The sequence below is a fragment of the Stylophora pistillata genome, chromosome 13, assembly GCF_964205215.1.
Source record: "Stylophora pistillata chromosome 13, jaStyPist1.2, whole genome shotgun sequence".
Lineage (NCBI taxonomy): Eukaryota > Metazoa > Cnidaria > Anthozoa > Scleractinia > Pocilloporidae > Stylophora > Stylophora pistillata.
Window position 1 is genome coordinate 9,143,060 of NC_142531.1, and position 22,334 is coordinate 9,165,393.

At 39.0% G+C, this 22,334-nt stretch overlaps 2 protein-coding genes and 1 pseudogene across 4 annotated transcripts in view; all 3 read left to right on the forward strand.

Annotated features, from left to right (window-relative positions):
* Window positions 1–938, forward strand: part of LOC148717505 (glutathione hydrolase 1 proenzyme-like) — a 22,149-nt gene extending 21,211 nt beyond the window's left edge. Inside the window, exon 8 of one of the 2 annotated variants that reach the window (XR_015994869.1) lies at window positions 221–355. Coding sequence is in view for 1 of the 2 variants with exons in the window: in XM_088743785.1 (XP_088599911.1) it covers window positions 221–493 (273 nt within the window). In the remaining variant the exon portion in view is untranslated. Of the gene's footprint in view, window positions 1–220 lie in introns of both variants that reach the window. The other variant, XM_088743785.1, reaches the window with a different exon arrangement.
* A 4,736-nt stretch (window positions 939–5,674) lies between these two features.
* On the forward strand, window positions 5,675–8,063 carry LOC148717507 (uncharacterized; annotated as a pseudogene). The gene has a single exon (XR_015994890.1). The product of XR_015994890.1 is annotated as an uncharacterized LOC148717507 (transcript).
* Window positions 8,064–11,274: 3,211 nt separating this feature from the next.
* The window catches only part of LOC111346311 (uncharacterized), a 34,366-nt gene continuing 23,306 nt past the window's right edge, over window positions 11,275–22,334 (forward strand). The window contains exons 1-2 of the mRNA XM_088743343.1: window positions 11,275–11,366; window positions 11,620–11,739. Of these exons, the coding sequence (XP_088599469.1) occupies window positions 11,295–11,366; window positions 11,620–11,739 (192 nt within the window). The 5' untranslated portion in view covers window positions 11,275–11,294. The remainder of the gene's footprint in view (window positions 11,367–11,619; window positions 11,740–22,334) is intronic.

Sequence of the window (22,334 nt, forward strand, 5' to 3'; positions counted from 1 at the left end):
TTACAAAAGGGGGTCACAAACACCCCAGGACTACATCCTTGCCCATGCTAACTCTTTGCCCAGAGAGCTAACAAAAGTTCGGAAATAGAGACACTTTTTTTTTCAGTGAGTCGAAGCACGTAGTTATTGACTCAGTCCCCCTTCTCCAAGGTGGATCAACATCGCCTCTATGGCATATATTGATGTAAATGAAGCATGGCAGTTATTTTTGCACCTGCAGGTCTTGATGAACAAACTCTGGTTCGACTATGACTTATCAGAGGCGGTAAATAAATCTCGATTGCATTCACAGCTGGTTCCTGATCAAGTACTTTATGAAAAAGATGAGCACTATCGCATTGACAAGTACGTAATAGACGGCTTGAGAGAACGAGGTCACAACGTCACCGATAGTGATGATTTTGCTGTGGTGCAGGCGATTACGAGGGAACCTGGAAGAGAAATATACGCCAAGTCTGACCCGAGAAAGCATGGTGCGCCCACGGGTCAATAAATGTTTGGTCCCGACGCACTCGCCTAACCCTAACTCGCTTTTAAAAGCTATCCTGTGTAATAAAAACCCTAATTACCGTAAATGGGCAGAAAAAAACGCTATGAGGCTTAGAGCTGGTGTTAAAAGATAGAAAGTGCATTTTCCTTTTCAATTTAATAGCAGGTCTCCGGCATCTTTTGCCGAAATTAATGTTTGTAGCTAGGATTTAAAACGGTTTTAGCTTATGATTCTTGTTGATAGGGTCCTCGAACATCGTTTCTGTTTTGTAAATGTTTTTATAAATGAAACGGAAAGACGCATTGAATTCGTTTGTCTTTTTCCACTGATTTAATTTTCTTTTCTTTGCGTTAGTTCGACTCAGCTCGTCATGGACGCACAGAATTTAATTTGCTAAGGTACAACTTGTCACGTGCTATAGATTCAATAAACAGAACTGTTGGCAGTACGTTTTGAGTATAATAATTTCATGGTTTCAATGGCGCGATGGCTTTTACGTCGGGCTAACGGTTAAAGTTTTAGCCATTTTACACCCCACAGTTAATATCATGCCATTGTTCCCATCAAAATTTTTTTAACGGTTAACCTTTTTACAACTAACGGTTAAAATTTGTCCACTTAAACCCTAACGACTAAATTTTTGGCCATTTTACTATCGGTCGATCCTGTTGAGACCCTCTTTTAACCAATCAGACGCAGAGCAGGCGAATGGTATTCAACTGAAAATGCCACAGAAACCAAGATCACAAAATCGAGGGAAGACATTATGGCGGCCAATTTTTGTCTTTCAGCGAAATTCCTTCTGCTTTCAGTCGCAGATTTGCACACTTCGAAATTCTTCTACTTTTTCCATATCCAACAGTTCGAGTGAATCATCGTTTTGTTTTTGTTAACAGCGAGCGTCTGGGCCAGCAACTGAAGTACGCGCGTGACCTCAATAAGCCTACAGAAACGACAGCCGTTACTACCCATGCTTTTGCAACCGTTTAAATATGGTTTGTCCAAACCTACTACGAAGAAACAAACAGGCTAGGAAAGACATAAAAAAAAACAATTTTTTAGTAAATCTCTATATTTTGCCACTCAACTGCGATGCTCCCACGGTTAACTGAAGAATTATTATTCGAAAGCTCTAGAATATCTAAGCAACTATCTCAAAAGGTAACTATTTGTGGGCTTGGCATGTCATGGTTTCTTGAGCTACTTTCTAAATTAAGAGCGAATGTTACCAATGGTCAAACATTTGGTGGCAACAGCTGAAAAATCAATTTCGCCCATATTTCAAAGTGAAGTAGGTCTCAATGGAAAATAAATCGCTGCATACTCCGTTTGGCTGAATATCGATTTATTTTCGAGAAAATCGATAACAACTGAATTCCGTCAAAATGTGGCTGTTGAGGCTCAAAATTTCAGACGCATCTCGAAGCGCCGCGTCACACAATGAAAAAACTTACATTGATAAAAAGTACCAAGTCTTGAAAAACACCACCAAAACATATGTTGATTGCAATTTGAGCAAATCTTGACCATTTATTTACACAATCTAATTGAATTATCCGACCTACTTTCAACTAGATTAAAAATAGGTTAAAAGTAGCCCGTGATTTAACTATGTGCTATACAAAATAATTAACCAGAAGTTTGGGTTTCGGAAGGTGGAAAGTATTTATTTTGGATCTCCAAAGGATTTTTTGGGGAAATGATTCGGGACGATTTAATCAAAGTTTAAAGTTGGATAAAGTACGCCGATTCCACGGTATCGTCAATTGGTCAAAATGTACACTTACTCACGCAAACTTAAGAACGTGTCTGTAAGAATGAAACATCTTGGGAAAGGAAAATTTTCAACCCCCTTCAAATTTTGCATGCAGTTAGGCACTCAGGAGGGATGCACAAAAATACCCTTTCATAAGGTTGCAGCACCCTCATTGCCATGGTAATAACGGCTGCTTGTTCGAGGCCTGGGGCCTCATTTCCATGTAAAAACATCGCAAAAAAAGTGTAAAATGCTTATTTCTCTATCTCAAGCTGAATACAACATTACAAATTGGTACTTCTAGCATACATAGTGACATCATTCGTCTTTACACCTTTCGCTCCGACGAAGGGCTAACGCTCGAAACGTCAGCTTTTGTAATCATTACGCTGGCCAATTTACCATTTCAACTTTTGTTGATATATCCAAATTATTTCGTTACTCCCACCGACGCAGCCCCAAACAGTTTCTTTCGAAACTATCAGCCTTTATTCATTCGTCTTTACTTTGATGCATTCAGTTTTCCCTGGGAGTGAATGTGAACACAACAATAGATTATTTATCTTGGTACAGTTTCGGTCATTTTTGCTGTAGGGTAAAACAGGGAAAACGTTTGTCTAAATTTCTCCGAAAGTACACCGATTCTGGAACTGAAACTACGCACTTAGCTGGTTATAATATTCTAGTTTTTAAATATGTAAAAATATCTGCGGGCCGGCCTCTACTTTTCATAGTGGCAATTCGCGAACGAAGCTAAAAAAATCAGATATCGTATAAATTGGCTATGTTTACATCTAATGTTCTCAACAACAAACGTTTCAGACAAATGAGAAGCGCGAGACTTTGAAAGAATGTTATCTTCTGAGCAATATCCGAAGAGAGATCTCGCCTCTAGCTTTAATATTTAAAAAAAAATTGATCAACGACCCAAGTAGTGCGTTCTCATAGTCACTTCTATCGAGTCATCAAACTGCACCAAGGAATCACATGAGATAGCTAGGCGCCTGCTCATACTCAGTATTTACAGCCGATTGTGAGTGTCTCACAGAAAGCATGGGGTACTGTGGAGAAATTACCCCAAATTAAATAATGGTAAAATCAGTGGGTGGGTACAGCGATAGTAGAACATATTTGTCTCAATAATGGAGTTGATAATGGGTGGGCGTGTGATCCCTTGTTGCAGTTTGATGACTCGATGGAATTCCAATCAAACTTCAACCTACAGGTAAGTCTCGTTTAATTTTTCAATTCTATCTCGTCATAGCTGCCCCAGGGATCTCGTGAGATTTCAAAGCCAAGACAGTCGCATGAGAGAAAAGCCCCATGGTAAGTTACAGCAAGGCATTTATTAAAATACCACAAACCTTGCGTTTGGAACAATAACATGTTACACCTTAATTAGCAGACAAAAAAAGAAGAGTGTATCTCTCTAGTGACAAGGTATATTAACCTCCTATTAAAGCTTTAGAAATGACAACTGGGCTACAATAAATTCCCTACTGTACGTCTTAACCAATCTGGAGGATAGCCGATGCAAAGTTGGACGGTTACATTGGTTTATTGTAAAAAATGTCAAAACACCTTGAGGATGACCATCCAGCATGACGCAAGATGTCTTGGATAGGGACACAGGCTGCTTTTGCTTTCGAGGTTGCTGTGGCTCTTGTGCTGTGTGTTTTGAATGCTTTGGTGTCTATACCAGCAGCCTCCATAACTGAACGGATTCATCTCGAAATCGTTTCCCTTGAAACTTGTTTGTAAGGTTTGATACAACAAATGTAAAGTTTAGTTTCTGATCCTCTTAGAAGCTTTGTTCGCTCAAGGTACTCCCTCAAATAGGTAACTACACAGTGAAGGATCAGCTGGGAAAGTTTTCAAAACAACAGATGGGACTCTGTAACTTGGCCTGCTTTGTTTTATATGTTCTGTAAGTAGAAATTCAAATCCATCAGGCACTTTTTTCATGGAGTCAATGTCAAGGATATGTAAGCTTTGTCCTCTTTGTGCAGTGACCAACAGACATCAACATAACCAACTTCAGCGTGAGAGTTTTCCAGATCAAGCTTCTCGGGGGGTTTGAGAGAGGAAATATAAGTCAAAAAAGGTTGCACATCCCAAGTTGACTGGTACCGAGAAGTTGGCGGGGAACCCTAATATACACCTTCCATGACCCTGATAATGATTAGATGAGTGCCAATGGTCATATTGTTCACTGGTACAGCGGATGGCTGATACGGCACTCCTGGCAGTACTAATGGTGGTGTATGACAGTCCCTTGTCATGGAGGCTGACAAGAAAAACCACGTTTTTCTTGCTCGAGTCTTGCGTACAGTTGTTTACAACCGCAGTGATATCTCCTGAATCCGGCTGTTTATCGATGTTTTGTTCTTCGTCTGGCGTACCGTCCTGAAAGAGAAGGTCTTCCTCTAAGTCAGCAAGGGCTGCTGTCTGCGCCTCAGAGGCCTGAGATAGTCGTGACAAAGTGCTGGTTAGGTTCTGTAAAACGTTCATTAGTTTGTTGTCGCTCACACTTGACTCCGCCACTGTTAAGCCTGAAAACTCTGCTGGCGACTCGTCTGATATTGTGGACATAGGAACATTGTTACAAGTGGACTGCGTGAAGTTTTGCTTAGATTAAATCGAAAATTGCGGAAAACAGCAAAATATTATCCTTAGCACTGAAGACTGCAAACTGATTTCGCGCGCCAAAAGCACTGATTACGCGCATGCGCCTAGCTCTCTCATTGGATCCGAGAGTTCGGGATCCATGTTCGCCGAGCGTTAATTGTACTGATATTGAATATTTGAAACAGTGGCTTTGAAAGAATCAAGCCAACTAGTAAGTTATTTGGTACTCTTGTCGAAGAAGCTAGTCAAGTAAGAAATCGTTTATACCCCTCAAATATGGTCGGGTTCAAAGCCATCAATGAATTACATGGCGTTATATTGTAAACTGTAGATGATGCGTAAAGACACATTACAGGCCTGTTGTCTGATCAGAAGAAAATTTTCACGCCCACTGCGTAAAAGCTAACATCTATATTTTGCTAGCAAAAAAAGAGTAAACAAACCCATGTTGTGCTTAATTTGTCCTTTCAAGTTAGTTAGATTTAAGGTGGTACGATACAAAAAAAAATGCAATTTTTGTTGAAAATGAGTCTATTTTTTTTCCATTCGATTTCACTTCTAAAGGCTTTTTTTAAATAGCCCCAAATGTCTTTTTGTGAATAATTTGTCAGGAAATAGTAATAAAATGCAATTTCTAAGGCACTGCTGTTCCGTTGCCATGGAAACGCATTTTTAAATGCGTCCTTTTAGGGCCTAAAAGTGCGATTTCCTCCCAGATCAAAGCAAGCTGATTGCGTCTTGAGTAAGCTATTGGGAGACTGGGGCCCAACAATGACTTTCAGCCTCGTTTTGATATATTTCCGTGAACAGCCGTTACTATCAATCATTCAGTTGTGAATTTTCGCAAGTGAGAGAGCTTCAATCATCAAAATGCCGAAATTTTCGTCTCAGAGACGCAAGAAGCGCAAATTTTATGGAAATCGCTTTTCAAATAGTCCAAGAATTAACGAAGAAGAGTCGATTGTTGTCGAAAGCGCTTCGAGTGGGATACGTGAATCCACAGACGGCATTTCACATGATCAGAGCGAAGCGAAGGAATCTTCGGCTTCGTATCGAAAGCTTCAATCAACTTCCCAAGAAGACAAACCCAAGCCTAAGCTGATCAAGGTAGATAAAGAGGAAACCAGTCCATCCATTACAGGGTTCAGGTTCTGTGATATGGAGGTGCTATCGTCCGTTTTTTCTTTGCTACGTTGTGGCGAATGCGGCGATTTCAGTCTTTTGTTTATGGAAGATAATTTGAAACGGAAGGGATGTGCGTCAACTTTGCGTTTGCTGTGCGAGCAGTGTGGATGGAAACATTCATTTTGCACATCAAAAAAGCAAGAAAGAGTTTTGAAGTAAATCGGCGAATCGTTTATGGTATGAGAACTCTTGGAAAGGGTTATGCTGGTGCAAGGAAATTCTGCACAATTATGAACATGCCTCCACCTCCAAATGAGAAAGCTTTCCTCAGCAACTCGCGCGTAATCGGCCGTCACATGAAAGCGATTGCAAAGGAAACAATGAAAAAGGCAGGAGAAGAAGTTTTATCTCTCAAGAAGGATGTAAATTCTTCTGAAGGTCTACCTGTGAACTGTGGTGTTTCTTGTGACGGAACATGGCAAAAGAGAGGCTACTCGTCACGCAATGGTTGTGTGACTGTCATATCTATGGACACAGGAAAGGTTCTTGATGTGGAGGCCCTAAGCCAAGGATGCAAACAGTGTGAGCGGCATGAACAAATGGACAAGAATTCTCGAATATCAGATGTGGAGAGCTGATCACACCACTTGCAAGTCAAATTTCCAGGGATCAGCACCTGCTATGGAACCAGAGGGTGCAGAGCGCATATTTCAAAGGTCTGTTGAGCTGCACAATCTCAGGTACACTGAATTTTATGGGGATGGGGACAGCAAGAGTTTTTCCAGGATAAAGAATATTTATCAAGATGCTGGAATTTTAGTGGAAAATAAAGAATGCATTGGTCATGTGCAGAAGAGGGTTGGAACTGCACTTCGCAAATTAAAACGTGACAATCCAGGCTTTGGAGGCAGAGGGAAACTCACAGATAGTCTAATTGATAAACTGCAGAACTATTATGGCATTGCCATAAGGTGCAATGTTGGAAATTTGGCTGGAATGAAGAAAGCTATCCATGCCAGCCTCATGCATTGTGCCTCAAGTGAGGCACGCCCACTTCATGACCACTGCCCAACAGGTAGTGCAAGTTGGTGCAAGTATCAAAAGGACAAAGCCAACCATACGAATCTCTTTAAGCATGGACCTGGCCTTCCTTTACCTGTTATTGCCAAGCTAAAGCCTGAATATATTCGACTTAGTGAGAACAACTTATTGCTGAAGTGCTTACATGGCAAGACACAAAATCAAAATGAGTCTTTGAATGGCATGGTATGGCAAAGGATTCCAAAAGAAATTTATGTTGGAAGGGAGACATTAGAATTAGGACTTTATGATGCTGTTTCTTATTTTAATATTGGTTCAATGAGTATTATTAAGCTTTTCCAAGCCCTTGGTATTCCTTCTGGCAAATATACCGAGGAGGGTTGCAGACTCCAAGACCAGCTTAGAGTTAATATTGCGCAACATAAAAGCAAAGCTACTACCAAGAAGCGACGCAAAGTGATTAGGGGCCTTGAAAAACGAAAAGATGACCATAATAAGCAAACTGAAGGAGTCAGCTATGGCCCTGGTCAGTTTTGAACAATTCAATTCATGGAAACTGTGTTCAAGTCTTGAAAAAATCAGTTTAAAAACTTTAAACCAGTTTTCTCTCAATTTCGAATTTTATGAAACTACCGACACGCTAGCAAAGATAACTTTCCAGCGTTTTATTCAATTCTTCTCATTTTTGGAGTGAGAGATCTCAGTATATTTTTGCATGCAATGAACTAGAAACATACACTTAGGTGCATCTTTTGTTGTTAAATGACCAAAATGAGATTGCTCATCTTATCAATTCCTGAAAGTTGTTGTGTTTTCTTTAATATTTTCCATTCTATATGACTGAGAGGTGTTTCTGTAGTTCATTGCATGCAGGTGCATGTAAAGATCATTGTCTAAAAATTTTGTGAATTTTTAATCTAATGTTAAAGAGTTATGACTGTTCTTGTTTGGTTGCCCACCGGGGGGCATCATTTGCTAATTCTCAGCAGCAATAATAAAATATCAAGTCAAAAACTGCAAAAATACAGTTGTCTCCATGTGTCAATTTAGGTGATATAGATAACTTTTTGTAAAAAAAACATGAAAAAATGTTGATTTTTTGAGGGTTGTACCACCTTAAGACGGCCTAAAAACACTTCCCTGTTAAGTTATAGCGGATCGGATCAGCAAAGGAATTTTTAGAATTTTCTTAAAACTTAAGTTTCTTCGAATGTGCAAAGAAGAACAGACGCCCTCTGCCAGCTTACGAAAAGTGTCGTTGTAAAACAATTTCATCGTGGGAAATGGATGAATATGGGCGGCCGTCACCACCAAAAATACAAGGATGTCAAATAGATCAGTAAATACAAAGATGGTTTAAGGTTTAGCTGCAGGATAGCCTTGCTAATAAAGGAATGGCATGGCCAAATTATAGACAGTCTAGGTTTCCTTCATGAAATAGAACAGCCTAAACATAAATAGTTTAGCCAAATGATAAACGGTCTAGTTGCCCATGCCGAGTTGGAAGATGAAATTGTGAAATGGACCAGCTAAATTGCAAATAGTCTAGCACTCATATGCAATACAGTACACAAACGGTGTAGCTTTGCGTCAAATGACTCAGGATAATATGGAGTAGCACAGCGCACGCACAAACGGTGTAGCTTTGGGTAAAATGGCTCAGCATAATGTCGAATGGTACATCGTACATACAAACAGTGTAGCCTTGCGTGAAAGGCTCAGCGTAATGTGGAATGGTACAGCATACACACAAATGGTGTAGCGTTGTGCGAAATGGCTCAGCGTAATGTCAAATGGTACGGCATAATGTCAAATGGTACAGCGTACATACAAACAGCGTAGCGTTGCGTGAAATAGCTCAGCGTAATGTGGAATGGTACAGCGTACACACAACGTTTAGTGACGTAACGCTACACCATTCGTGTGTACGCTGTGCCATGCGACATCACGCTGAGCCATTTCACGCAACGCTACACTATTTGTATGTACGCTGTGCCATTCTACATTAAGCTGTTCCATTTGCGGTTTGTATTTTTGGTGGTTTCGGCGAGATAGCGATCTGCTGGGGGCATGACGTCATCGAGTGTGAAGAATTGCGCGAAACCATCACATTGTGTGGTCGCTGTGTTAAAGAGCCTTCACTTCGCCTTGCCGTAAAGCAGAGCCAATTCGGTAAATTTCTTCTATTTTTTTCCCCAGCTGATATTGCTTTTATTTGTTTTCCTTCATGAAAGCGTTAATTAAAATAGCACTGAAAAAGACTTGATTCTACCACGGTTTGCCGGCCTACCGGTTTCCCACAGTTTGCACACGTTGGTGTGCCTGAATGTTTAAAGTGTTAAGTAGTGTTATTACGTGCGAGAAATGTCGAATGCCGAGCTCTCTTTTCTTTTCTGACTCGCGCTTACTTTTCAATGAGAGTTTAACTGCAAAGGCTCTTTGAACATTTCAAAAGTACGTGAGAAGTTGGATTTTGTGTGTACCATCATAGAAGCCATGGTAAGAAAACTGATAGCCTTAGTTTGTTTTGACATTTTTCAATCAAAGTGATATCGGAATGCGTTAATTAGTTTTCCGTACGATTAGAGTATTAAGCTAAGGGAAGACTGCTTACATTTATTATTTTAAAGAGGTGTATCTTACATTACTTTTTTTATTTATTTTTTCCTGGGTGCGGTGATAGTAGAACTAATTTCTACTTTTATTTTCTCGATCAGGCTCTTTGAACATCGCAGAAGTAAGAAGTTGGATTCTGTGTGTGCCCTGGACGCCATGGTAAGAAAACTGAGAGCCTTGATCTGTTTTTACATTTGTCAATAGAACATGTAGCTTTTGCCAAAGCAACCTTTTTTCCGAGTTGGTTTTGAGCACATGCATGCCTTTCTTGATGAGACACGTCTGCCATAAAATAAGTAAAAAAACGCACAAACATAAAACAGGGTGGTAAAGGGAAGGGAAACTGTCCTACAATTCACGAAAAATAAAATCGGCTTAAGGTTACTACTTCCCACCTTCGCAACGCAACGAAAACTCAAGCATGTGCTTTTGTTTGCAAAGTATTTGGCAACATTAACTTTGTTCTTTTTTAATGAGTTTTCGTTGGAGAAATTTACCGAATTGGCTTTGCTTTACGGCAAGGCGAAGTGAAGGCTCTTTAACACAGCGACCACACAATGTGATGGTTTCGCGCAATTCTTCACACTCGATGACGTCATGCCTCCAGCAGATCGCTATCTCGCCGAAACCACCAAAAATACAAACCGCAAATGGAACAGCGTAATGTAGAATGGCACAGCGTACATACAAATAGTGTAGCGTTGCGTGAAATGGCTCAGCGTGATGTCGCATGGCACAGCGTACACACGAATGGTGTAGCGTTACGTCACTAAACGTTTGTGTGTACGCTGTACCATTCCACATTACGCTGAGCTATTTCACGCAACGCTACGCTGTTTGTATGTACGCTGTACCATTTAACATTATGCCGTACCATTTGACATTACGCTGAGCCATTTCGCACAACGCTACACCATTTGTGTGTACGCTGTACCATTCCACATTACGCTGAGCCTTTTCACGCAAGGCTACACTGTTTGTATGTACGATGTACCATTCGACATTATGCTGAGCCATTTTACCCAAAGCTACACCGTTTGTGCGTATGCTGTGCTACTCCATATTATCCTGAGTCATTTGACGCAAAGCTACACCGTTTGTGTACTGTATTGCATATGAGTGCTAGACTATTTGCAATTTAGCTGGTCCATTTCACAATTTCATCTTCCAACTCGGCATGGGCAACTAGACCGTTTATCATTTGGCTAAACTATTTATGTTTAGGCTGTTCTATTTCATGAAAGAAACCTAGACTGTCTATAATTTGGCCATGCCATTCCTTTATTAGCTATGCTATCCTGCAGCTGATCCTTAAACCATCTTTGTATTTACTGATCTATTTGACATCCTTGTATTTTTGGTGGTGACGGCCGCCATATATGCATAGATGAAAGCTTGAAACGAAAGTCATGGAAGGTTACACGTAGCCCGCGAACTCGACGGTTGTCGCCTTTCTTCGCTACTGAGAATCGAAAACCATCGATAAGTCTGCGTGCCCAGACTGATTTATGAGGTAGAAAATTATCATGATGGTGATAAAAGAGTAAGAAGAATGAAAATAACGATAATAGTAATAATGATCAACAGGAAATGAGAACAAAAACCGCTGACCGTATACTGTGGTTTCGTCGCCTGAACATGAGGGAGACGAGGGAGACACGTGATTGTGTCAGGACAACACATTTGAACAGATACCCTAACGTTGTGCAGGTCAGTTAGTGCTGTCCTTGGCTGTAGTGGGCATCTGCAAGTGGTATTTAACTTTTAGATGTCAGGGTAAGCTAGATTTTGTAAAGGAAACTTCCGTTACTCAGTTCATAGCTCGTCTTGCACGAACATGCGACGGCAGCACATAGGTGTTATAGAATGTTGCGTTGGACTTCAAACGTGATCTTCAATAGCCTTCGAAATATCTGTCTAATGACTGTTTCTATTTATTTCAATTTGTTTGTCCTAATTGTAGGTTAAAAGTCCCTGCAGTTTTGGAAGGAAGAGATTCTATCGAATGCTGGCGGTTGGAACTCTTGGGACGCAAATTGATCACATCAAATATCACGTTTTTCAGGATCAATGCTTCCTAAAGGTTTGCGAACCACTTTCGCTACGCTAATGTTGTTAAAGTTTCAAACCTACTTTTATTCAAGTGCACTATTTATACCAAGCTTCCTTTCTTAAGATATTTTGATGATTTCGCCGATTTCGGCGCATATTGTTTACTTGAGGTTGACAGTTGCATGATCGCCACAAACCAACCCTCTCAGTTTGCCGAAAGTCTCAATTTTTAAATTTTCTGTCATTGGCGTACGTGTTCGCGAGATCAGTTTGAGAAAGATTAACTAAAAAGGGTTGATAGTCTGTTGTTTGGCTCACTGCTCAGGATATTTAATTGGTTTGTAGGTTGGTACAGAGGTAGTTTTCACAAAACTTTGTCTGAAATGAACCTCACTATGGTAACAACCTGGTACAAAGTAACACTGATGTATATATGTTGTAGTTCAATTTTATCCTCTAGTTTAATTTTTTCCAAACCAGTTCAGTTTTTTTGAACCAGTTTAATTTTACTGATTAGGGTTAAGCATTCATTGCACAGTGTTGCAAAGAAACCTTTACATTTAGTCTTTATGAAATGAATGCATAATTAATGTATGGGGTTATATGAAACTCTTTCCATTTTGAAAATGGGTCAAGCTCTAACAAAGCACCCTGGGTTTTCCTATTTTGTGTGGCAAGTGGCAGTGGTTTGGTTGCCTGTCTCACCTTCTCTTCCAACGGAACTCTCTCAAGGTTAAAAACCAATCATTTCTTCATGTAATTTGTTTGTCAATGAAAAAACTTTTGTTAGTTTTTGTTGCTCAAATCACTCAGACTCGACTAGTAAGTGATGTTACATACATTGTAAAAAAGCTAACACTTAGTATTTTATCATAGTTTTACTGGGGTATCTAAAACATGGTAAAATAAAACAACAGTAACGTATTTTAATAAAAATGGTTATAAATAAATAAAAATTAGTTTGAAATTGGCAAAAATATGGAGTAAACAACATACAAAGACAAATCTAATAGAACTTCTTGAGTAAAACAAGCAGAATTTCCCACTTTCACCTACGAAAAAAATAATTCCTATTCATCATTAAAACCAATGGTTGCATCAAGTGTTGGAAAAAGTGTTAACATTACTTGGCAGTATTCAGGTGCCACTGGTGACAAAAACAAATGATTAGAAAATTGATGTGACTTTTTTTAAAAAAATTTACTTCTAACAACTTGCATAGAATATAGCTAACAGAACTTTTAGAGTAAACAAAAATGATTAATTTAAAGACCTATTTACATTTTGGAAAGCAGTTATAAATTACTGTCAGCTTATAAAAAGGGAATTGCTTATGATTTACACCAATTTTATCATCTCATTCAGTGCTGAAAGTTTAATTTTGGCTTTGGGGGCACTTGTGCTACCAGGTGTAAATTTTTAGGCGCATCGCTAAAATTCTAGGCGCACAGCGAAAAATTTTAGGAGCACAGCTTAAAATACTAGTGGAACCAAAAAAAAAAAAAAACAGAAAGCTTCAGACGTCTCAGTAATCATTTATCGGCATGTTGTCTTTTATTTTAAACCAATCTGTGTTTGTTTCTACCTCCACACTATTACTCTACATTGGAGATAACAATAACACTGTTAGGTTTTTTTTTTTAATTAACCTTCTCTATCTCAAGAAGTATTGCTGCACTTCATGATACAGTCAAGGCAACAGAAAAATTCCGTATTCATTTCCTTTGAAACGAACGTGAATAACTAAGAAAATATACACTGTCAGTTTACTGCTCACAACTTTCATTTGATTTCCAATGAATAAACTTTTAGTTTAAAGCTGAAACAGACTTGGACGTAGAACCATGTCATTAATACAACATTAACTCAATCATTCGAAATCCGGTGAGTCCCACGAGTCAGCAACTGAAATTAGTTCATCTGGCCACCTTCTGTAAGCAAAGTTGGGACACCTTGGTCTCTGACCGCTATCGTTCAAATAATAATCCCTGCAATAAACATGGCTCTTACTCTTCGAGTGCTTAGTAAGTGTCTCGTGTTTAAAATTGCTGCATCCATTGACTAAGGATGAAGATACATGCATTGGGAAGGCTTTACAGTATCGGCAGTGCATCAACTCTTTTCCTGAATCCATTCAAGCCATTCGAATTCCTTCAGCCCTGCTCTCTGAAACTGGTATATGTTTCTTTTTTTTTGTCTCTGGTTCGTCGTCTATATCTTGGACTAAAGCACTATCAATGGACCTGGACATTGATGAAGTTTTCGAGTTCAAAGCTGAAGAAGAAGGCTCCGGCCGGCTGTTCAATAACAAACTATAGTTATTCAAATGAGCATTTCGTAAGAGAATAAACTACATTGATTGCCATTGACTTAACTGAGATGTACAATACAATACAATAAAATAATTTATTATTCATCGTTTTATTTAAATTGTTCTCACCGTGAAGAAATAAAGTCTTTTTAACCAGGTTGTTGAGCTTGACCTTTCACATCGACCGGTGAACTTGATTGCCGAGAAGCACGTGCTTTAAAGGTAGCCTTCACTCACATGTGTCTGCGGAGTATTCGCAAAACTGAATAGGGCTGGGATGGAATGGGAACATGGAGTTCCGAGTTCGGAGAAGCCACAGCAGAAAAAGACAAATAAAACACAAGCTGATGCAAGGAAAATGATGATTTTATTGTTTGCAGCCTGATTATGTCATACCTACGATTGAACTTATTATTTCAATCTTCCGTTTCGTGTCCAACCAGTTGAGTGGTGATAAGCTCAGTCGCACTAATCTCTGGGATTCATAGGCGCACAAGTGCGATCACACATGAATTTTTAGGTGTGCAATTAAAAATCTAGTCGCATCTGTGACAAGCTGGTCGCTAACTTTGAGCCCTGTCTTTGGGATTTTTTCATTGAATACAACAGTAAGAAGCAGTTCAGTGATATCATCATCACTAAGGTCTGCAAGTTCTTTCACCCATTCCCCATCCTGCTCTGTTGTAGTAGTGTACAGTCGTTTAATCATATTGTGAAGTATATCTGGGGAAGTCGTGTCTTTCCCAGTGATGGTAAGAATACTCGCCATTATTTTACTGCAGCATTTACAACAACAATAACTATTTAAAGAGGGAAGCGCATTAACCTATTACAGTTTTCTAACCTATGGCACTGAAAAATAAATAAGCAAATAGACAAATAAGTACAGAGGATAAAAATATATATCTACACAACAGACAATATATAAAGTAAAATAGACTAAAAATGAAATGAATAAATATAAATCAAAGAAAGGGGGCAAAATATGTAACTATAAACAAACGTACACATACATATGTAAATATAGATTAAAGACGTAATAGTAGTTAGAGTAGGATTATGAAAAACAGTAAAGGCTTATAGTTTCTAAAGAAACTGTTTGGGGCTGCGTCGGTGGGGGTAACGAAATAATTTGGATATATCAACAAAGTTGAAATGGTAAATTGGCCACCGTTATGATTATAAAAGCTGACGTTTCGAGCATTAGCCCTTCGTCAAAGCATAATTAAAATATGGTAGAAGTAGAGATAAATATTAAAAAATAAATACACGAAGAAAATGAACTAATCCTTGCACTAAGACTTAAAAAGAATTTACATTTGTTGCCTCACAGATGGAAAGGGCAAGGGAGTTCCGTGTTCCCACAACTCTTTGAAAATAACTACCAGTATTATAATATTTTAAGAGCATTTGTTCTTGCATGTCTCATCTTTAGAGTTAACTTTAGTTATCAATGTGTCAAAACGAATAGTGATCAATAATAGTGGATGATACTGTGTCAATTTTTTCAGTGGACTGATATAGTACAATTTGTGAGAGGTTATGGTGGATTCATGTGGGATATTCAAGTTGTTTTAAAATAACATTTTCCTAGTTATGTTTGATTTCAAGATGGGTACTGCATCAATTTAGGGTACAATGTACATTTATGTGTATAGCACAGAACTTGCCAGGTATTTTATTAACAGTGTATGATAACATGCTACTTAAATTCAGGTGAAAGGAAAACTACTAGTTTGAGAAATAGAAACTCTTTGATGAAGACTGTGGGTTAATTTCTCAATATTGTTCAATGTTTTATCTTGTTGACTACTAAGCAAATGGTAAAAGTGGAGTACAACTCACCGTTTGAATCATTTATGCTTGGGTCACCTAAAAGGGAATTGGTTAGAGAGCATTAATTGTTATTACTTGTGATGCATAAATGCAGTTATTTTTGTTCTTTACAAAGGTTCTTTGTCATTTGAAAAAGTTGATTCAATCTTTGTTCCACCTGTTGTCTGTATTTTAAAGTGTTTATCTTTTTAATACTTTTAAGTCAATTAGAGTCATTGGCTCTACTACAAGTGAGGACAACCATTTAATTTGACTTAAACCTGCATATGTGATGCCCAATGTTTGTTCAGACTTTCCAATATCCATAATGCAGTGGTTTTGTCACCATCTCTTACTTTCCTGCTTTGGCTAAGTTATGTTTTCCTTTCTATAAAGAGAGTGTTTCATAATTTTTGCAAAATGACTTTAAAATACGACAGGAAATTTCAATGCAACACTGAATCTGTTTTCCTGGATTAGTTATGTGAAATTCATGTTATTGTTTAGTTCTCTCATCTTCTCATTTTTTTTTTTTCTGGAGTTGGCAGCTTCTTCTTACTGACTCCACAAATGTTATGGCCTTCATCAGTGCTAAAGGGCTGTATTCTGCTCAGTGTTAGATTAACTGCTTGATCCTTCTCTGCTGGAGAAGATAGACATGCCACAATTGCAGTAAAGGCTCTGTTAGCAATAAGTTGGGCAGTTACTGTTGCCTGAACTGCATATGGCGCATGAGTGTCCCTGGTGCCGCAATAAACAACAATTAGTGTGTCTATCCGCTCAAGAATTTTTCAAAGAGTCTCTTGGATCTTTTTAGCTTTGTCCTGCATGGTAGGCTTTTTTGTGTTGGCTGATGAAGTTTGGGTTGCCCTAATCACATCCAACAGACTAAGGGAAACAGCTCTGTTGTGCATTAGTATAAGAGAGTTGACAAGCAGAGGTTGGATTACCAGCAGACTGCAAATTAGGCTGATATTCACTGGGGTGATATTCACTGGGCTGATATTCACTGGGCTGGCTGGAACTGAGTGGACAAATGATGATGATGGATTTGGAGATGGGCATACACAAACTGGTAAAGGTGACATTGCTTGGATTAAGAATAACACTAACATTGCAAATTGTATACAAAGTTACATGTAATGTCTATATTGAATGTCATGAGCCTCTTCTTAACTTGTTACTAGTTTTTGTTTAGAATCCAAAGCTTTTGATATAAGTAATTTCATCACTCTACTGACAAGGTATAAACTTAATGTCATCATAATGATTATAATTTTTCTGTTTGGTTTCAAAACTGTATTATTTTGGTGAAAACCAATCACACCTGTACATACTCAGTATTTATCTATTGTACCAACTTAAACTAACACTAAAAACATCATACTAACTGTTCATCAAGGATATGCTGTAAACAATGATTATATTGGGATTAACAGTAACATTGGAAAATATCCACAGGGTGATGTTTAAATTGAATGTTCTGGTCCTTTTCTTTCTATTAAAGTTTATGGTATTGGTAATATCATCTCTCTACTGACAAGGATTTAAACTCAATGTCATCAAATTAAATTACAACTTTTCTGTTTAGTTTGAAAATTGTATCTTTAAAAAAGATTAAACTTGCACATAGTTATCTATGGTACAAAACATTTTAACTAACAGTACAAATGTAAAGTACTAAGTGCTCGTCAAGAAAATTAATAATTTGGTGTTAAATATCATTGTACTAGGAATAAAAGTAACTTTGGAAAATGTTAACAAAGTAATGTTTAAATTGAATGTCCTAGTTCTTTTTAAATTTATTTATCTTTTTTTAACATTTGGTGACATTGCTGCCTTTAATTCATAAGTTGGATCCAACACAGCTTAATGGTGTTGAAGCTGTTGGTGTGGCAAAGTGAACCAAAGCTTTTTGTTATTTTCAGTAGTGACCATTATGCAGAGATTCCATGTTATGACATAATTTTCTAGCAGCTGGGAAACACCACATAACTGTTATCTGTGTAGGGTATAAGTTTTTTAAAGCATGAAACACATGAAATTTTGTTGGTGGCTTGCTGTATGCCCATGACTTCACACCAAACTGTTACCATCCTTGAAGCCATAATATCATAAAAATGAGCCAGTGGTCTTCCAAATGCAGCTGATTGTTTAGGGCTCAAATCTTTGGAGTGTTAAGATAACTATCGTAATGATTCTGAGACCTGTACAGTGTAACCTCACGTTTTTGAAGAAGTTAGTTGTGTTGAAATTAAGTTTATCAATACATTCTCCTACAAGACAAGCTTTATTGAACCTGTAACGACAGGCGGATAGACAAACAGTGTCTGCAAAACTGCAATTATTTAGTACACTGGTGAACAACAACTCTAGAAGATGGCTGGCCACCCAAAACTCCATCACATGACCCGCAAGGTGGGAAACTAGACTACTTCACGTAAGCATACTCGTTACATCTCCCTTCTAATAGTCGAGCAACTATAAATGTAGACAACGTTGATGATAATAAAAGAAAGAAAGAAATAACACAATGTTCAAATCTGCCTTGAGGAAGTCTAGTGCATTAAGCGCCCCTGCACAACTATGCATAATAAAAAATAAATTCAAAGCAAAAAAAGAGGCACAAGGCAGAGTCAATGTCTTAATTCAGCACTCGTAATCTTTTAGCCACACTGGGTGGTGGCGGTCCTGCACTGGACGACCTTCAGTGCGTGACCCAGAAACCACTGATGATGATGATGGTATCATTGGTGGTGGCGGCTCAGCTGGGCTGGACTCAACCAGTTCAATAGGATCGGTCATGTTGAGGTTTGTTTCAACTCACTCCGGTAACTCCTCGAACGTTGCCCTGAGCCATTTACGGTTCCGACAATAATGTTTTCCGTTTACCTCAACCAAGTAGGAACGGGTCCCATCCTCTCCATTGATGCGCCACATTGACCACTCCTCGTTTGGCAATCGCATTCTAATGGCATCACCTTCGCGCAATTTTGGCAGTTCATGTGAGTGACGATCATAGTAGTGTTTCTGCTTTTCCTTCCTAATCTTGATCTTTTCAGGGACATCGGTTATCACTTTTGGAGTTAACAAATGCTTGGCTACTGGGAGATGGGTGCTTATCGAGGGCTTGATGTGATGTGGTGAAAATCCCATTCCTTATTGAAGGCCTTGAAATCTTCACTGTTTCTCACTGATGACGATCACAGGAATACCATGCCTGGAAAACCAAGCCAGTGATAACTCAGGTGCTGGTGGTGCTACTCATATCTTGCACTTCAAAATAACCAGAGGAGTAATCAACGGCTTTCAAAAATGATTGCCCATCCAGCACAAATAGATCAACACCAACTTTCTCCCATGGCAAATTAGGCACACCATGAGGCTTTAAAGGCTCTTTACATCGTTCGGGCTTATAACGGTTACAGGTTCCACACCCAGACAAGTGATCTTTGAGCTGGGTTTTGAATAAATGCAAGTTCATGAAAAAATATATAACTATAAATCACAGAAATACTGTTAAAAAGGTACAGAATGTCCATTCAGTAAATATTTATTTGATTCCTCAGTTTTAGTTTAAACTTGTTGATATTTGGACTATCATGGCAATAGGCTACATAACAACAATAATAACAATAACAAGATTGACTTTATTTTTTTTTTTAAATTAAAGAAATAAAGGCTTTTGTAGCCCACAGTTAGCGAAGCTATTCTAGGTGGGCTACCTAAACAGACACTGTATAGGCTCTCACACATACACACACACTCACACACACACACACACACACACACACGCACACGCAACAATGAAATAAATAAATAAATGAGCAAGTAAATAATAAATAATAGTAGTGATAATCATGTTAATAGTTTTAACTGGGCCAGTCACACAAGGGAGTTTTTAACAGGTCAAAGAGAAAGCTAATCAGTTGAAATACAAATATAAGCTAGAAAGGTGAAGGTAGCGCAAGTCAACATTCATCTCCTCAATTTCAAGAATTTTTAAAAGCAAGTGAGTTAGCTCACGTTTATAATGTGCTTTCCTTAGCTTGCCGTTGTGTTAGTGGCTGTAGTACTCAAGTGGTGTAAGTCGGTCATGATTGGCCTGTTTCGATCCATCAGTAAAGTTAGGTCATTCTGTTCAGTTCGTTTGTAATGTTAATGTCATAAATGAGTCGTTTGTATGGAGCTGGTAGTAGTTGAAAGCTGTTTAGGGGAATCTTTTCTAAGTTAGTAAACCAGCTTTCCAGAGTCAGTCATTGAAAGTAGTTAGTGCTGTAGGTTAGGCATTGTGCAGAGTCCCAGTCAATATTGAGGTTCGGAAGTCGATGATGTTCTGCAATGTGATTGTTGACATCACCTTTCCTTGTGGCCTCTCTGTGTTCAGTCAGTCTTGTTTCGAGGTTTCTGCCGGTCTCTCCGATGTAGGAGGCTTGGCAGTCGGGGAATTGATCTTATAACTTGCTCCCTGTCTGTTCTTCAGTTCATCCTTGTCTTTAATGTTAGTTAGTGACTGACGTTGTGGTGTGGTGGGTTTGTGGGTGATGCAGATGTTGAAGGGTTGTAAGATGCACAAGATGTTCTCAGACATGCCTTTTATGTACGGTATGGTTGCTGTAGTCATTGGAGTTGCAGTGTCGTTTTTTTCGGTAGTAGTAGGTGGATTAGTGTTTCGTTAAATGAAGTCGACATTGAAGTCGTTCTTTGAAAAAACATGGTAAAGGTATTTGTTCTCGTCAGATTAGGTGTCTGTCATGTTGCATCCTAGATGCGCATGTTGTGGTAGAGTTCTGATAATTGTGGCATTGTGTGATGTAGGGTTGTAGGATGACTCATCTAGTAGTCTGTTGGTGTGTCAGTTTCCTGTAAACTGTCGTCTATAGTGAGTTGTCGTCACAGCTTACCAGACAGTCTAGAGAAGGAAGTTTGCCATTTTCTTTGACTTCTCTGGTCAACTGTATGTCAGTGTTTTGTCTGTTAAAGTGGTGGTGGAATGCATCAATTTCGTCGTGTCGTACAGCGGTGAATGTGTCGTCAATGTAGCGTAACCAAAGCGGTATCGCTTGCAGGCAGGTCGAAAGGGCCCATCGACTTACCCACAAACGATACCGCTTTGGTTACACTATGTTGACAACACATTCACCGCCTTATGACACGACAAAATTGACGCATTCCGCCACAACCTTAACGGACAAAACACCGAGATACAGTTTACCAGAGAAGTCGAAGAAAAGGGCAAACTTCCTTTTGTAGACTGTCTAGTAAGCTGTGACAACAGCTCACTACTGATGACAGTTTACAGGAAACTGACATACACCAACAGATTACTATATGAGTCATCCTACAACCCTACATCACACAAAGCCATGACTATCAGAACTCTAACACAACGCACGCAACTAGCATGCAACACAACAGACGGCTTATCCGATGAGAACAAATATCTTTGTCGTGTTTTTTGAAAGAACAGCTACAACAACAACTTCATATGACAAAACACTCACCGACCTACTATTACTACCAAAACAAATGACAACACAACTCCTATGACAACAGCAACCATGCTGTACACAAAAGGCATGTCTGAGAACATGTTGGGCATCTTACAGCCCTTCAATATCCACATCGCTCACAAACCCATCACCACCCTACGTCAGTTACTAACCAACGTTAAGGACAAGGACGAATGGAGGAACAGAGAGGGAGCATTTTTTAAGATCAATTGCTCCCACTGCTAAGCCTCCTACATCCGATAGAGTGGCATAAACCTTACAACAAGACTGACTGAACACAGACAGGCCACAAGGAAAGGTGATGGCAACAACCACATTGCTGAACATCATCGACTTTCAAACCTCAGTATTGACTGGGACTCTCGCAATGCCTAACCTACAGCCCTAACTTGTTCGAGGTCTTTAAAAGAGCAAGGATTGTTGTAAGTTCCCCCAGAAGTAGAAAGAATCTTCAGTTATACCTATCTTTAATAAAAGGAATAGACTGGACCCTAACAATTTTCAACTTTTATCTTTGCTTAGTGCTTTAGGGAAACTACTCGAGAGGCTAGTATGCAAGTCTTGAGATGATCATATTATTTTTGTAAAAGTGTAGTGTTATCGTCCTGGCGAGTGTAATCCTGAGAGGGATTGTCGTCAGGGATGGTGACTGACGTTTCGACAACCTGTGTGGAAGTCATCACCAGAGTCAAGTGAATATTTGTGGTGAGTAGAATGTTTGTCCAGTTTGTGTAAAAGGATTGGTCAGTTTTGCCTTGATGTTATTGGCTGTAAGACTCAAGTGGCATAAGTCGGTTGTGATTGGTCTGTTTCGATCCATCAGTGGCATGGTGATGACTTACATTTCGACAACCTGTGCAGAAGTCATCATCAGAGACAAGTGAATAGTAGTTGTCAGTAGAATATTCTTAGTCCAGTTTGTGTAAAATGATTGCTCAGTTTTGCCGTGGTGTTATTGGCTGTAGTACTCAAGTGGTGTAAGTCGGT